Source organism: Pipra filicauda, unplaced genomic scaffold, assembly GCF_003945595.2.
Source record: "Pipra filicauda isolate LSUMZ 115617 unplaced genomic scaffold, ASM394559v2 scaffold397_size650280_pilon, whole genome shotgun sequence".
NCBI lineage: Eukaryota > Metazoa > Chordata > Aves > Passeriformes > Pipridae > Pipra > Pipra filicauda.
The window spans coordinates 1-16,496 of record NW_024104528.1 but is presented as its reverse complement, the minus strand read 5'-3'; the positions used below and the strand labels follow the sequence as shown (position 1 = coordinate 16,496).

At 45.7% G+C, this 16,496-nt stretch overlaps 1 protein-coding gene across 2 annotated transcripts in view; it reads right to left on the bottom strand.

Moving 5' to 3' along the window:
- The window catches only part of AFAP1L2 (actin filament associated protein 1 like 2), a 54,277-nt gene extending 51,635 nt beyond the window's left edge, over positions 1-2,642 (bottom strand). Inside the window, exon 1 of one of the 2 annotated variants that reach the window (XM_039385127.1) lies at positions 2,627-2,642. In XM_039385127.1, coding sequence (XP_039241061.1) covers positions 2,627-2,636 — 10 coding nt within the window. In that variant the 5' untranslated portion in view covers positions 2,637-2,642. The remainder of the gene's footprint in view (positions 1-2,626) is intronic. The other variant, XM_039385128.1, reaches the window with a different exon arrangement.
- Between the last annotated feature and the right edge of the window lie 13,854 nt (positions 2,643-16,496).

The window sequence follows — 16,496 nt, the reverse complement described above, 5'->3', positions numbered from 1 at the left end:
AAAGAAATTGCATTTGCTAGCACAAAGTCATTTTGACAGAGACCTGTCTGCCTTTCCTGGTTTAACCCAGTCTGCTAGATCTAGAGTCTAATTTCCTTGAAGTCAATGGGAGACTTTCAGTAATACAGTGAGAATTTGGTCCTCAGATTGAAGTAACATAAATTATGTATACTATCAGTCAAAGAATCTAATTTAAGAACCATTTTTTAGGTTGAATATTGTATTCAAACATAAACATTATCACAAAGGCCTTGGAGGGCTTGGACAGCTCCAGCCAACAGGCAGAGCCTAAGAGGTTCTGTGGAAACAGGGACAGTAAATTCCCCAAAATTAGTTTATTTGTTGGCAAAGACAGCACAATTCCCTTCTGATTTATTTCTACTTTGAAAAAGACATTCAACACCTTTCCAGCATTAAGACATTTTCACCCTTAAGTCCAAGAAGGGCTTAGAGCTATTTATGCCCATTTACTGTACATTTCCAAAACAGTGTGGAGTCTTGGCAGGCTTCTCAACCAGCTGTGAGTCTCAAATCCACCAGAATGTGAGGAATAAAATATTTTTCCTCCCAAATTTCTGAGCAGCTGTTTCTCAGGAAAGACAATGGCCAGCTTTCAATGGATCTGCATAGCTGCTGGGCAAGAATTAGGACACAATCACTTTAATATTGCTCACAAATCCAAGGGTGTCTTCACCTCTGTAGCATAATTTTAAGTGATTATTCCATATCATAGAGAATATTTCTTAAGATGAACAGGCTTTCTAGAAATGCAAAAGAAATGTATAAGGAAATGAAAATAAGCCTGTTTGCTTTCTTCATGTCAGAACCCCCTCCATATCCTTTCAGTGAGTTCATTTTTGGAAACATCAAGGTTATTTCACAGACCCATAAACCTTCCAAACAAGGAACCCACAGAGCTAATTAAATTCCTGTGCTCCTCTTTCCTCTTTGGCTACATAGCTTCAGCCCTTCCTTGCACTTGGAATGGTATCCATCCTGAGTTTATGATGAGCCACATCAACTCTCATTCAAAGGAAGATACACACAGCAACAAAAGGGTTTGAGTTGTTCTGTTTTGCGTTTTTTTTTTTTCTGTGTTAGGTTGGCCAGGTGAATCAGCTCAGAAGGTGGTCTGTCAGAGCAGGCACAGCAACTAGAAGTGCCTGGTTAGGGGTAGAGCTAAGGGCAGGGACAGCAGCTCCCCTTTCCAGTGGCTGTGACATGTTCAGCAACTCAGGTCCTCTCCTGTGATGACCCCCTTATAAGCCTCACTTACTTCATCCACTCCCTTCAGGCTCTCACTGGACTGGGAACCGTCAAAGGTCAGACCATCCCATCCCTTTTTATTTCTCCCCACTCTCCCCACCTCTGACATCTCTTAATTCAAAGCCACCCACACGCTCAGTTCATGTGACAGCTCCATCCACTAACATTTAACAGCTGACATTTCCCCCTAATTTGTTGATTCAGAAGCATGTTTTTATACATAGTAAAACTCAGAATATTCAGCCTATTTCATATGAGGAAAAGTCTCTCATGAAGCCCATTGATTCCCACCAGAAGATCCCTTCTAGTTAATATGTGCCTGATACTCATCACTCAAATGCACCTTCAAGTAAGTCACAGTCCACTGTCTCAATGTCCAAGGTACCCAGAGTATGAACTTCTTACTAAACCATTACATACTGTGCCTTCCCCATTATTCTCACTTACAAACCAGAAAGAAAACCATCAAAACCCAACCAATCAACCATAAAAATCCCACAAATCCACCACATTCTAGAACCCCCCAAAACCTCATCCTGGCTCTCAAATCGGCAGCAAGGATGCTTGGCTGGATTCTCAGGGCCAGCAAAGTGCCCAATAGCCAGTGGCCAAAGAAGGACTGCTCCCACTGAACCCAAGTTGCTCTTCCAGGTGGGAGGCTCTGTGGCACTGTGCACTCCTGTGGTGCCAATTCCCTCATGTTGGCCAGAGCACACACATGTGCACACCTAGGACTGTGCACTGCTGCCACTCCTTCCCAAGGACAGTCCTCCAGTAACATCAGCTAGAGCCTGCTCACGCCAAGGAGCACACTCTGGTGTTCCCTGCACAGCTGCCAGGCTAATGATGGCTCATTTTCAGGGACAAGCTCCAAGACTGCTGCTGCTGCCAAGCCCTGTCACAACAGAACACCAAGCACAGGACTCTCCCAGGTGCCTCAGCTGCATGTCCTCCTCCAGGACAACTCATGCAGCTCATGCAGGGGCTTTTCTTCTGCTCTGCATCCCTTCCCCACCACATGCTCAGTCTCACAGGATCACAGTCATGCCATAGGAAGGCCAGGAAGGTCTTTGGACACTTCTGCAATGGTATCAGTGTGCAACATTTCTGGAATTCCCATTCTCTGGGCACAGGAAACACCCCTCTCTCCTGGGGCCAGGTAAAGCCCTTTCCAGTCCACAGGTGGGGGTTCACGCTCCTACCTGGGCAGGGCCTTTCCAAGGCTGCCAGGCCACTGTGGCCCCACTTGGAGGGACAGACAGGTAACCTGTAGTGCAAAAGGCTCAGACAGATAGAAAGAAAGGGATAAATTTCACCCCAAACAACCAGTATGAGGTAGATGTGCATCCCAGGCTCTTACTGTTTGCCATCTCCTACAGATCTTCTAGATTCAGACCCCAAATGAGATTCAGGTTAGTGAAAACCTTATTTACTTCTGCCGGGTTTGGATCAGGCCCCTCCTAGGTAAAAAACCCCAACAGTTAATGGACATGCAGCATACATGGAACTTCCACTCCTATTAGCAGGTCTCTCTGAGACAAAACAATTTTCCATCCATGCATTAAGCCAGTCCAATACTGACATCAGCTCATTTCCATTGATCCTCATTACGTAATAGTGACTTAATTCTCCACAGAATTGAATTTTCCATATGTTTGGATCTTTTGCAGTTGCTACATTACTTCCTTGTTCCCTGCTGAATTTATAATTTATTATCTCTTTGTCCTATACTTAAAATTGTGGCCTTTGCTGCAAGCAGAAATTTCTACAGACTTGTTATGGTTTTCTGATACATTTATGACATCAATTTCCTTCCATCTGAGAGACCTCCATGACAATACTGCAGTATGGACACCGCTATAGATTTCAGGATTGCCACCAATTCTGGAGTGAAGTTACATTTTGTTACAACATACATTAAGAGTAGCCAATATGGCATCCAAGTTTTTAGGTACATTTGCTTTTATTTATAATTCATAAACATCAATTTTATGAGATCTGGAAGTTGTCCAAAAACCCCAACTGACTGCAAAGGTTAAAGTTTTATGGCTGTAGATGAAAATTCTCACTGCATGTGTCCCACCCAATAGACAGAACTCTCTGTCAAGAAGTAAAACAATCATGATCTCTCAGCAGCTTCACTTGGATAACACCAACACCTTTGGTTCAGTCCTTTTGGCTGTTTCTTGGAGAACTGGAGCTCACATTTCCAATCTCTTTGAGAGCGCACACATTTCCAGTGCTACTCACAAGAAAACATTTTTCACATGATGCCACTGGGTAAAGCCATTAACTTTCACACTACTCTTTTATAGTAAAGGCAGTTCCATGCACTCAAGACAGGAGTAAATTGGAGCATGGGAACATCAAAAACACCTCCAGAAACTAGGAGTACACCCGCACTGTCATGCTACAGACTGCTGGAGTTTTATTTGGGTTAGCCAAAACTGCACAACATCTCCACTGACACAATAAGATACAACCCACTTGGTATCCCTGCAATATCCCTTCGCTTCCTTTCCAGATTCATTGAACTTATTTTCCATTTTCTTGCTAACTCTAATGCAAGAAACCTTACAAAACTCTACCAGAGCTATTCCCATACTTGAAGTTCACAGAAGTACTTCAGGACTTCTGTAGATTAAGGTTTGAGAGATCAATTACAATGTTGATCCAATCTGAGAATACTAGTCAGAGAGCAGGCTAAATTCACCTAGCACTTTTCTTCCCATCCTCCTTTCCCATCTTATTTGTATTCACACCCACCTCCCAAATTTCAGGAGTCCAGGCGTAGGCAGTCCTGGTAAAGGAAGGTTCAGATTTCTTGTCAAATCAGCACTTTGTTCAACAAGAACACAAAAGCTGCCCTGGTAAGAAACTCAAGAAAGTTACAGGAAAGGCTACAGCATCTACAACTGCAAGAGCAGCACCCAGTCCCTGGCAATAAGGAGTCGAGACAAAGCAGGAGGGCTCAGCTTGAACAGCTGAAATGGTGGTGGGGGGGGCTAAGAGCAGCCCTCCAACGTCTAGGAGGACACTAAGGAGAAGACCCAGCTCTGTGGACATGATTAGAAACAGGGAGGTGCCAACTGGATATATGGGGAAAAAAATTCTCCATAAAAATTTGTTGTGACAGGTCTGTCCTCTGAGGTTTTCAAGACCTGACAGGACAAATTCCCAAGTGAGATGGTCTGAATTCAGCATTGGCCCTGCTCTGAGCATGTGGCTGGGGTGGAGACTTTTCCAAGTCCCTTTAGAGTTGAATAGTAAAGCCTCATTAAAAACACATTCAAAAATATCCTATTGAAGAGATTGAGATTTAGGGGAAAGACGATCTAATAGAAGGATCCTCAGGCTGAAGAAGTCTTTTCTGTGGCAGGAGAGCCACTGTCCACAGTAAGACTACTAATAAAAATAAAATTAAAGCAATCATCTGCTCCTCAAGCCTTCATAGAAGGAAATTCCTTCTGCCTCTGCAGGTCTTTGAAAATGATGTTTGTTCCTGGAAATGCATCATCAAAACAAATCATCATAATGGTATGTACAAAGGGAAGTTGGAAGAGGAAGAGAAGCATTTGATGATATCTGGGAGCTCTCAGCGCTCTCTGCTGTAGGATGGACAGCAGGTGCCATCTCCCTCCCACACACTCCAGGGTGGGAGAACCTGTGACCCTGTTCCTTTCTCCCTGAGGAAGGGAAGCAATCCATCAGCCCTGCTGCACACCTGCAAGGAGTCAGTCCCTCGTCCCTCACCTGCACACCCTGCCAGAGGCCGGCAGGGCTGCCCTGGCCGTGTCCTCAGCAGCTGCACTGAGCAGAGCCCTCCCAGCCACCACAGGGGTGGTCCCTGCTGCCAGCCCCCCCTAAGCACCTTGTTGCCCTCCAGCCACACTCTTGCCACTTTCTGTTTGCAAACCTTGAGCTTCTGCCCCATCTCCAAGCACAGTCTCTGCACTCATGTGCGCACAAGCCTGACAAATCACACAGTGACGTCACGGGGGACAGCCACTGCCTGCTGAGTGCAGGTGGGCTGTGACACTGAGAGCCAGGGTGGTTTTGGTTTGGGGACAGCATGCAAGGTGGGCAGCTGCATCGTCAGCACATCCCCTGGTACAGACATACCATCTCCATTTCTCACATCACAGCACTGGCTGTTCTTTGGCATCAATCAAAATGGCTTTTTCCTTGCCATGCCAAGAAAGTAAATTGACTCTTCCATTATATATATCCAACACTAATACATGCCCTTATACACCATACCCGGAGTAATAAGACCTCCCAATACACAAGACCTTGAAATAACTGAGGCAAGTCACTTCACTGGGAATATTTTGCATTTAGATAGGGAGAACACCAGAATATGCACACTTTCCAGACAATGGGATAAACTAGATGGCCTAAAGGATCTTTTCCTCTCTAATTTTGTCACCTCCATAGGTGCAAAGCTTGGACCACCTAATCAGACTACTACTTTGTAACAAATTCTGTGACTAGGGCTACAACACAGACAAGGAAAGCCCTTGGACTGGAAGTCCCTGCTGCCAGCCATGGCTGAAGGACCTGCACACCCTCAGCATCCTGAGTAAGCCCACTTAACAGTGCTTTGGTACTCAACAGACTGGTTCCTGTCCCCAACACGCTGTTCCTGCTCCCATTGCTGCCCAGACTGTCAGCAAGCCAAACCAGCAGAAGAATAACCTGGTGAAAAGCCAGTAGCTGTCTGCTGGTGAGAAGAAGTAATGCCAGAGATGGTGCAGGCAAGGAGCTGAGATTGTGAAGCTGAGGGCTGGGCCATCCTCCTCAGCAGAAATAAACTGTTAATAGCAGGATACTTCACAAGGCAACTGTGCCAAAGAAGTCCCCATCTCCTGCATGCAGTCACCCAAAAGAACTAGGAAACATTCTGAGGCCACCTTCAGGTAGATACCCATCTGTCTGTAGCCTATAGAGCACAGACAGTAGCACAGAACAAAACACAGGTCAGTGGCTGGATAACAAAGCTGCAAAAATAATGAACACCAGTGACACTTTCCTTTCACACCGGGAATTGCCAGCATCTCTCTGTGTCGAGCCAGATGTGTTTCACCACATCCCCAGGGTGCTGGCCACGCCAGCATGGCTCAGGCCGTGCATGTGAGCTGCAGCAGGCGCAGAGACCCAGCCGCAGACCAGCTGTGTTTATTCTGTCAGCTGCAGTGCCACAAAACACAGCTGCATTGATCAGGGCCCGTCACCTGGCTCCAGATAAAAGCAGCTCAGTAGCAAGATGCTGGCCCATCCCTGCTCCGTGCAACTGGAGCCAACCCAGTGACCAAGCAAGGTCTGGCTGCATCTGCCTTCTCATCCAGAGAGCTGTGAGAGGTGACAAAGGGGATGATACATTGAGGCAGGGTGAAGAGGGGGCAGCACAGATAGATTATGGAGCCTGACTTGGGGCCAGGAGATCCCAATTTTTATCCTGGCCTGGTCTGAGCTGTGCTGCGGGAAGTCTTTTCCCTTCCTGCTTTGTCCACATTGCTCATTATTCGTATCTTGATAGGAATGATCTTCCCCCACCCCCAGTCCTTTCTGACTTCAGGAAAACTCTTGGCAACCAACATCAGAAGTGGTTTTTTCTCTTTTCAGAGAAGCCTTCACACTTCATTTCAGATGGCTTTTTTATGGTTTTCATTTTCACATAATATATACTATGACTGACGTGTCAAAGCCAACATAGCCTAAATCTTCACATTTTATTTCTAAACTCGCTATAAAGAATAGTTTCCTGCTACTGATTGAGTCATCTCCTCTAGATCAAAGCTTCTCCTGCTCTAACTGAAACAAAACAGTTTGGTATTTGACTCTTTCATCTAGAAGCCAGTTCTGTCTGTACTAAGCAGCAACTCCCTTTACATATTCAAAATGGAACATTATCCTTCCTTCTGTCAGTATGATGGCAGAGCAGGCCTGCACATTTGGGAATAACTGATAAAAAGCAAGTGTATGAATGAGGGAAGGCAATTGTGCAATCAAGGGCTGAAAGAAAATTTGAAATTCCAACCCAGAATCTGGGACAAGTAAACATTCTTAGGAGCACCATTTCATCTGCAGCTGGAGAGGCTTCAGCCTAAAGGGTCAGAGAAGGTGAAGATGGTGTGGATGCATGGGGTCTGTTCTCCACTGCCAGCTCAGCACCAGGGACCTCAGATCTTGGTGGGATGTCCACAGATGATTTGGCTGCATGTCTCCAGTGCAGTAGAGCCTCCTCATCTTTCACAGTCCAAATAACTATGTCTGGAGCAAGGGTCAGCCGTGTCAGCGCTATTAGCACCCGGAACTGTGAGCGTGGCTGCTTGGCTAAGAAATTCCTCCTCTATCACAAATCAGCTTTCGTTATATTAAATTCAAAGGCATCTTTATCAAGTGCACCAGAAATATGGCTAAGTAATTTCTTAAGTAATGTATCAATAAAAATGGATAAAACTTGCAGTTAACCTAATGTAAATCTTAGATCCAATCTGACCCTTGTGGTCAGCCCATTGTCTATGCTGGAATGACACAAGGAATGAATTTGGCCCTTTCTACCTTGCCTAAATGTGGGTCAAAAGACAATCATGTTCACAGGAAAAACAAGAACATATGCTGGAAACAGAGCATTTCCAACAAAAACCTCAATCAGGCATAGAAACAAAGCAAACTGCAAAGATTTCATAGCTTATCATAGCTTATCAGGAGTGTCAGGGTGAAGTTGTCTGACCAGAGTCACATGTTAGAAGAATACCTTAAAGGAAGCATCAGAGTATCATCCAGACCTACGCAGTTCTTAATGGAGACACCGAGCAGCCAAATGATGTACGAACGTGGAATCTGAAAGTCGTACACAACAGTCCATGGCCCTTATCCTGGTTTTGGGGCAACACTAGTTCCAAAGAGACAGTCAACAGCCTATGTTAACTGTGAGGATAGTCTGTTTTATCACCTGCACAGCACTACCAGGACACCCAACATACGACCTTCAAACCCTCTCACACAAGTAACATTCTCTGTGCTCAACACCCAGCTGTGTTCCTGGCGGTCCCTATGGCTTTGGCATTCCTGTGGGAGCTGTAACTGACCACCACAAGAATAAAAGGCTGGCCACAGCTGAAATGGTATCAGCAGCAAATGAAAAAACGCCCAGCACATAAGCTTAGGGGATGTCATTATTTCAGCCAAAGAATTGAAGGAAGGCTGACGTAGCCAGTCCAAAGAAATGAACGCGAAATTCCGTGCCGTTTAATACAAAATTTCAGCCAGAGTCAATCTTTGCCTCTGAGTGCTGCCCCTGCAACTCAGGCCATGCTCCAGCTTGGATGGACTCACCAGTGGTGCCAATGTCCGACTGCTGGACATACCTGCTCTCTCCCTTCCTACAGCACCCCAGGTTTGTCAACTCAGCATTGTCCAAAGCTTGCTGCACTTATTTCTAAGTAGTACAATAAACCAAAAGAGCAATGACAGTTTTAAGAGCTCCAGTGAACTATCAGAATTAAAAATAAATCATTCTGTTTCGGGGAATGCTGAGCCTCCTGGGTCTAGAAAGCATTTGTTTCTCTTCTCAGCCAGACATGGGAATTCAGCCTTTAGGATAAAGTATGGGAATTTTGACTGCCATTTCACTTCCCCCCACTCTGCCAACTCCCACTTCAGTTTCCAGAAATAGGTCTCTTCTACACTCAGAGAGCATCTGTTTGAACAACCTAATATGAAAACTACATCCACTGAAGTTAACCAGTGCAGAATGCTAACAGACATGGGCTTAAAGCAACTGCACCCTCACCCAGGTCTGTTCTGTTTCATATATTGCCAGTTTATGCTGGCTCAGTATAAACCCGTGTAACCCACAGAAACAGATTTGATCAGTATTTTGGCAAATATAGGTGATTAAAGCAAGAGCCTGCTGAGCTGAAGATGTGACAAGCTACCATGATCCAAGTGTTCAGATGACAGATCACATTAACAGAGTCTCAGGAGCTGTGGATCACGATCAGAGAGAGAATTACAACACAATATATCCCAGAAATCAAGAGTATATGTTAGTGTAATTAATATACTTCAAGATTGATTTACTGGTGATTTTTTCTAGAACCAAGCCTTGGAGTTCATATGGACTCAAATGTAAGCCAAACCACACTTGGAGCACTGATAATTTTCTGACACACTTTAATGAGTTACAAGGTCTGTACAGTACTGCATTACAGCAGCCAGCACCTAACAAGTCAATAATTCCTTTCAGCACTTGGAAGTCAACCTAATTTCCAGGAAGTATCATCTCACAAGGGAAACAATTTCAAAGCTCTAGCTACAGCAAATTAAACTGAAGTGGCATCTGGGCAACTAGATAATATCATCAGCTAGCACTGCTCATTAGAGAAAGGTGAGAGACATCGTGCATAGATACCTGTGTATCCTGTAACATGACTAGAGGAGATAAGATGGAATAAAGTTGAAGCAGTAATGGAAACCTGTGTTTACATAAAATAATACCATGCTTAACTCGAGTAAATAATTTACTAGTGTTGCTTTGCTCAATTATATGGTAGCTAACTTCTATTTTCCGTCAGTAAGAAAAAACGAGACCTTTTGGTTTTGTTTTGAGGAGAGTGCATCTCCACTGTAAACCTCAGAGAATATTTCTCTTGCTCCTTAACCCATTCAGCCTTGGCCTTGCAACAGGACAGGTCCTTGTTAACAGAAAATGGATTATATTATTAACTCCTTAGTGTTATGATTACTTAAGGTATAGACATGATTAGGTAACACTCAATTAGAAATGTCACAAGAAGTCCTCATGTCTTCCTACAGCCAAAGGAGGTATTGCTAGAGGTATTGGCGGGTGAAGAAGGCAGAGCACACAAGAGGCTGCTCTGCAGAGATAGCTTGTTCCAGAGGTCACTGGAACCATGACCACACACAGGCTGAGCATGACCAAAAACCACATCCAGCTCTGACACTGCTGCTCAGGGAAGCAAGACACAAGTAAGTGTGGAGTACAAATACTGAGGTGGGAGAAAACCAAAACCATCCAAAACTGTCACACACACATTTCACTGGTGACTGCACTGCTCTGGGGCACTTTCAAGTGACCATCTTTCAAAGAGACAGGTGAGGCTGCTGAACTCCAAATGCACTTCCAGGCCCAGCACTGCCTACACTTACAGCCCCAGGCACCAACTGCAACGTGTCCCAGATGAGGTGAACAACCTTCACGGACTGAAAAAATTCAGGAGAAAAAGCACGTAGCCACCATGCTACCCAGCAGACTGCAGACCCCTGCAGCAGCTGATGGTGGAGCCAGGACCACCCTGCTCAGTGTGCCCCCAGCTCTTCTGTGGCCTCAGGCTCAGGGAGGAGGGCACCTGAACCACAGAGCAGCCAGGCTTGCCTGCCTTTGCCTGGCACCTCCACAACCTCATGAAGTGTCACATACAGTTTGTCTTTTAGCAAAAAGAGCTGCCTTCACCCACATGCATGAGTACAGGGACCAAACACCTGTCTGAGGTTGGATGATATGAATGCACATCCCACCCCTCAGCCCAGACAATGACAGTCAGGTAAAGATCTAACTTAGCTGCTTTATAGATTGAGCTCAATTAGTCAGAGCAGTTCTCTTCTTTATCATATTCCAGCAGCTACCAAGATCAGTCAATTCTATAGCAGATGAGGAACGGTACATTACAATCCCAGCTCTCTGCCAGATTCTGCACACTCCAGGGCAATGGAGAAATCTGAAAAGTACAACAGCAATAAAAGTACAACAGCAATAAAAACAGCAGAAGTTCCCACCATTCAAGACAACGTGGCACATTTTTAGAGACTACAGTAGAACACAAAGGATCCTTGAAGACACTGGATTTATACAAAGGAGACATGCTTGCCAGCCAAGCAGCTGGGATGAAGCTGCTGATGGGATGGATGGAACAGACGGCCTCCTCCAGCTGTCACAAGCTGCTGCAGAAGTCTGGGCTTGCCACATCTCCACTTTTAAAGGCAGCCCCAATTTCCACTCTTCTGGTATTTTGCTACCAGAAGTGGTGGCCACCTAATTGCTGAGACCACGTATCTGTTACCAGCAGGCACCAAAAAGCATCTCTGCATTCTACTGATTTCAGCTCGTTCACAGCAGGACCACCAGAAGTCAGAGCTGTTTGGCACTGGGGCTGTCTGGACACATACATGGGCTTATTCCAGAGATGACAAACTGACAGTGCTACTGGAAGGCTGTGGGACTGCAGCTGGCTTGGTTGCATTCCTTGGTAGAAGAAAGCTCCACATTTCACACACACTGTTGGAGAGACTTTCAGCTAAAGCCACCAGTGACATTGTGTAAATCTTGTGCAACTCAGGTTCTCTGCGAGCCAGTTCTTTCTTCCAAAGCCTTAATAGTTGTCATACTTTGCATTGACAAATAGCAATGATGAGATCTGCAGAGTGACTTTAGATCAGAGATTTCTTTGCAGATACCTTATCTCTTCTCACAGTAGCCCGCACACACACTTCCCGTCGCCACCTGCCTGAGCTGCCTGCCTGAGAACTCACACAGACTCCAGGACAGAGATCCTCTCCTTGCAGCAGACCAAGACTTGCTCCCCATCTAACTCAGTCCAAGAGGGAAGGGCTCAAGCCACAACTTGAGCATGAACTACAAGAATCTCCTGGCTCAGACCCACCTCTTTCAAAGCACTGTTGCCAAAGTGTTAGGCAAACTTCTTCAAAAAGCATCCCAACTGCTTAGTTGCCCACCTCTACACCCCAAACTCAGTGCAAACTCTGGAAAGCCTCATTAATTATTTGCAAGATTTGGAATCTAAAGATACTTTTAAAAAGATTCAGTCTCCTAAGACACAAAAGCAAGTGAAAAAACACGTGCATCACACCAGTGATGGGGGTGGCTACTGTTCCTGGTTATCTCTGGAGGAGATCCCAGAAATAAGAAGCCCACAGGCTACACTGCCAGCTAAGACTTGTGGATCCCTATTTCCCAGGCTTTTTCTAAGACTTGTGCTATACTTTTATCCTAAGAGAATCCAAAGGGGAAAAAATCTTCATGCAACACAGAGCACAGTCTACCCAAGGAGGGGAAATACTGGCTTTTATTAAATTGCAAGTGGCCAAGTTATGTTATGCGGGAATTTCAGTCTGATCCCATAATTCTGAGATATTTACTTCCAGATAGAGCTGTTTATAACCAAAGACAATGTTGCCATGCACCAAACCGTCCTGAGACTTGCTTTCTATGGAATTTTGCCCAGGAAGAAAGCAATAGGTCAGTGAGGGGGGAGGGAATGTACTTTAGTAAGTCTCAGTCCTTGTCTTTTGAACGTCAGACCAACCCAGCACATCTCCCAGGCCTTCCCTCCACAGCATCCTGCTACACTGTGGGTCCTGCGCTGACCTCCGCTCTGGCACCCCAGCTCATGGTAGCAATGGGAAGCCAATCTCCCCCTGCAGCAGGAACTACCTTACTCACCTCCTCCAGTGACAGCTGCTCTCCCACCCAGCCTGGTCCACCAGCTCCAAGCCAAACCACTCCCAGTGGTGCCAGACCTGGTTGTTCTCTCTATGGGCTGTGGCCGGAGCAAGAAGCTGGATTTGGACCAAGGGGTCGGCCCCACAGAAGGAGCACGTGCAGGCACTGAGCCAGCACTGCTTTGCTGCAGCTTCTCAAAGGGCTTGGCTCCTCTGGCCACCCTTAGCAACTTGTGTTTGTTTTGGAGGCTTTTCCCTTCTAAAGCTCTGCTCCCTGGGTTTAAGTGAATTTAGTATTTTTATTTTTTAAAAAAATAAGAACTTTGGGTACTGGGAGATCAGCATCTTCCTACTGAACACTTCTAAACAGATTTTTCTTTTGTGAACTTTTACAGAAATTCCTCCAGTTCACACAAGGTTTTTAACCAGGCACTGTAGCACACGGCAAGAACTTCCCAAATTTAACCCCTCTTCTTCACATTGCAGCACAGCTCTTGCAATTGAAATGCCTTCTCTCAGCTACTACCAGGGAACTTGCCAGTTCAGTAACACTTCTTCCCTATCCAGACCCACAACAGAACCATATAAGTGGCTCCAGCCCAGAAACGGGCTGTATTGGCACCTCCACTAGCAGCTCTTTGGGGCAAGGCCCTGTCAGACACATCTCTGACCCACTGAGCTGTGCTGACAGGTTGCAGTACAGACTGGACCAGTCTGTCTTGTCTGTTGATCTGAGAGAAAAGCACAAATGACTCAGCTTTTAAGATGAAGTAAACAATAATATGCAGGTCATCAAACTGGCTGTGTGACTGCAGGATCCCAATTTACTTGCTGGGTCTGGATCTGTGCTTCAGCCAGGCAGCTTCAGACAGGAACACCTATGCCCTAGGTGCACATGCTCTACATCGTCTTTAATGACAGGTGCACCCTTTATTTTTGGTTTCCCAAGATGTCCACTACAGCTCTGGGCTCTCTGGTTGCTATTGCCTGAAGATGCACTTCCCTGCCTTAGATGAATCCTTCCTTTCCAGAGGGTACAGCAAATTAGAGTTTACAAAGACTTCTCAACAGAACAGCATTCCTAATTTCCCTGACCCAGGCAGGATGGTTGCAAGCATAGCACTGACCATTGGTTAAGGAGCTTGGGATTCAGGTCCTGGATTTGCCATAAAACCTTAAGGGATTGAGTTAAGTCACTAAACCCTTCATATGTGCTGTATGTTGAGATGGAAACGTTGAGGAGTAAGTATGCAGCTGAGCAGGCATCCAGAACTCAGATTTAAAAGCCTTGTGGTGCTTTGCTGTGCAGACCTGCAGAGCCTGGGTGACATGAGCTTCCCAGTTGCCTGCTTGCCCCCAGTCCATCGTTGCTGCTGGGAGCTGAAAGAGCCAGCAATGTGTCTAAATAAAGCAGTACAAGCATTTTTTGCATAGACACTCCCTGTGTTCCTGGGCTGTGGGTGTTCAATGAAAGCGATCAGTGACAACCCACGAACAATAAACTCATTCACACGGTACCTCCGGCCCCAGCCCAGCACGGGACATGGAGCCCATGGCAGGGAGCGGAGAAGGTGTGTGAAGGAAGGGCAGCAAGACTGACTTACACACTAGAAGATACCACAAGGGTAAAGGCTCATGCCCTGCCAGGAGCACTCCAAAAGCAGATGCCCAAAGGCTCAGAGCTTGTGAACTAGCTTTTATCCTTTTTTTTTTTTTTTTTCCGGAAAAAAGCTTCTCTCCTAGCTTCAGGAGCAGGGCTCTTGGCAATTTTTGGTAGTTATACAGATGGAGCACAGACCCTAGAATAGCAAGGCTACAGGGGTATTGTCCCACTGCTCTTCACTGCATGGATCCCTGCCCCTGACTCGCAAGAGATGAAGCAAAACTCAGTGACCATTTTGGGGATAGCAAAAGGAGCACCCCAAACCTGGCAGTTACATACACACCCCCAAGGGCCACCACTGCTCATCAAATGGAGCTGAAGCCAGCATCCCTCCAGCCTCATGCCCATCTGCAGTGAGCCTGTCCTGGTGTGGAGAGCCCTAGAGAGCCTCATTGTGCCCAATACAAATCAGAGCATCCTCATGTGCCTTGTTTAAATAAGAAACGCAGCTGTGCTAGAAGGGACAGAAATACTACACTGGCACAGGTGACAGTGTGTAGGATGGTTTGGAAGGGTGGACATGGCAGATATATAATTGAGTCAGGCTGTGGTTTCAGTTACATAAAAAGGTTTCATGTCCTCAATCCCTGCAGAGTAAATAACTGCACTCTTGCTGCCTATTCCCCAGCAGACTGTGGGGAGTGTGTTCCATTCTCCAAAACCAATCAGGGTCACTCTCACAGAAGTGAGAGTTACTGTATACTTTACGAGGTTATGCATGACATTAATTTTCATCTGCATTTAAAAGAATGCTCAGCCTGGCAGCTGAAAGTTGTATTGGATTTGGCACAGAGCAGTACATTGCCCTGCTTTCTCCAGTTGCCACACCAAGACAATGAGCTAAACACAACAGCTGTGTGGATGATCAGCTGAGGAGAAACCACATATGTCTGTACAGAGACATGGGATCATGTTCATATGAATCAATCCATTTCCAACTGATTAACAGGAGTTTATAAAGGGCCTCAGATTGCTACCAGGCCAGGGCTCATATCTTTTATTCAAGTCTCCACTTTGCAGTTTAATCCCAAGCATATCTATCCCTGTACTTGCAATAACTTGTTAAAAAGAACACGTGCCGAAGCCTCAAACAGACTCACCTCCCTTTCCCCTCCCAGTTAAAACATGTTAACTAGCAAGAAAACACTCCTCCTTTCTACCAAGTCTCTATTTTAATCCTTATCAACACTAAACTGTTGGCCTCTATTAAGAAGACCACCTCTCCTCCATGGGCAAACAATGCTCATCTCTGTGGGGGAGCACTGCAAACACTACTGAAGACCCACCGATAAGAGATATGAAACTTGTATCTTTGCTCAACAGAGATAGTAAAACATGAATGCCAAACACCTTTCTTTGAAGAACTGAGCTGCAAGTTGCTCTGATTTCCATTACAGAGCTCTAACACATTAAAAATACAATAATAAAAATAATAAAATAATAAAAATACATTAAAAATACAATAATAATCTTACAAATCTCTCAAGGCTCACACCACTTGACATTTTAGACTAACGAGCAAAGCGCTGCATCCCAGGGAATCAATCGTGACTGCGGTGACAAGGGGTCGGTCTGCGAGGACTTGAAGGGATGGCAGATAGATAAAGGTGCCACCAACATACCCCTCATCAGTAACAGCGCATTCAGCACATCTTCCCCTCCAGGAGTGCGGAGATGGCTGGTCACGGACCAACCAGCCATGTCTGACAAGCATGGCAAGGAGTAGGCAAGAAGCCATAGTGCCCCTGTAACAGGGAGCACAAGATGGGACAGCTGCCATATGTAAAGGCAAAGCACATGAGAAGAAAGTGAGAGAACACTTGCAGAAAACAGAGGAGGAGCAAAAGATGAGCAGCTCTGTCTTTGTCACTACACAGCTGTGGGTACAGTGACCGCCCCCACTCACAGCTGCCCTCTGCAGGTCTCCCTCTTGTCCCCTTGGGCTGTTGGGTCTGGTGCTCCTTATGGCCTCACATATACTTCCTAATCACAGAGAGAAGGTGGATTTTTAAATAGCATCTTCACCAACAGAAGGCAGTCTTTAGAGTGGCCTGACAGAAAAATCCCTACTGCACGTGAA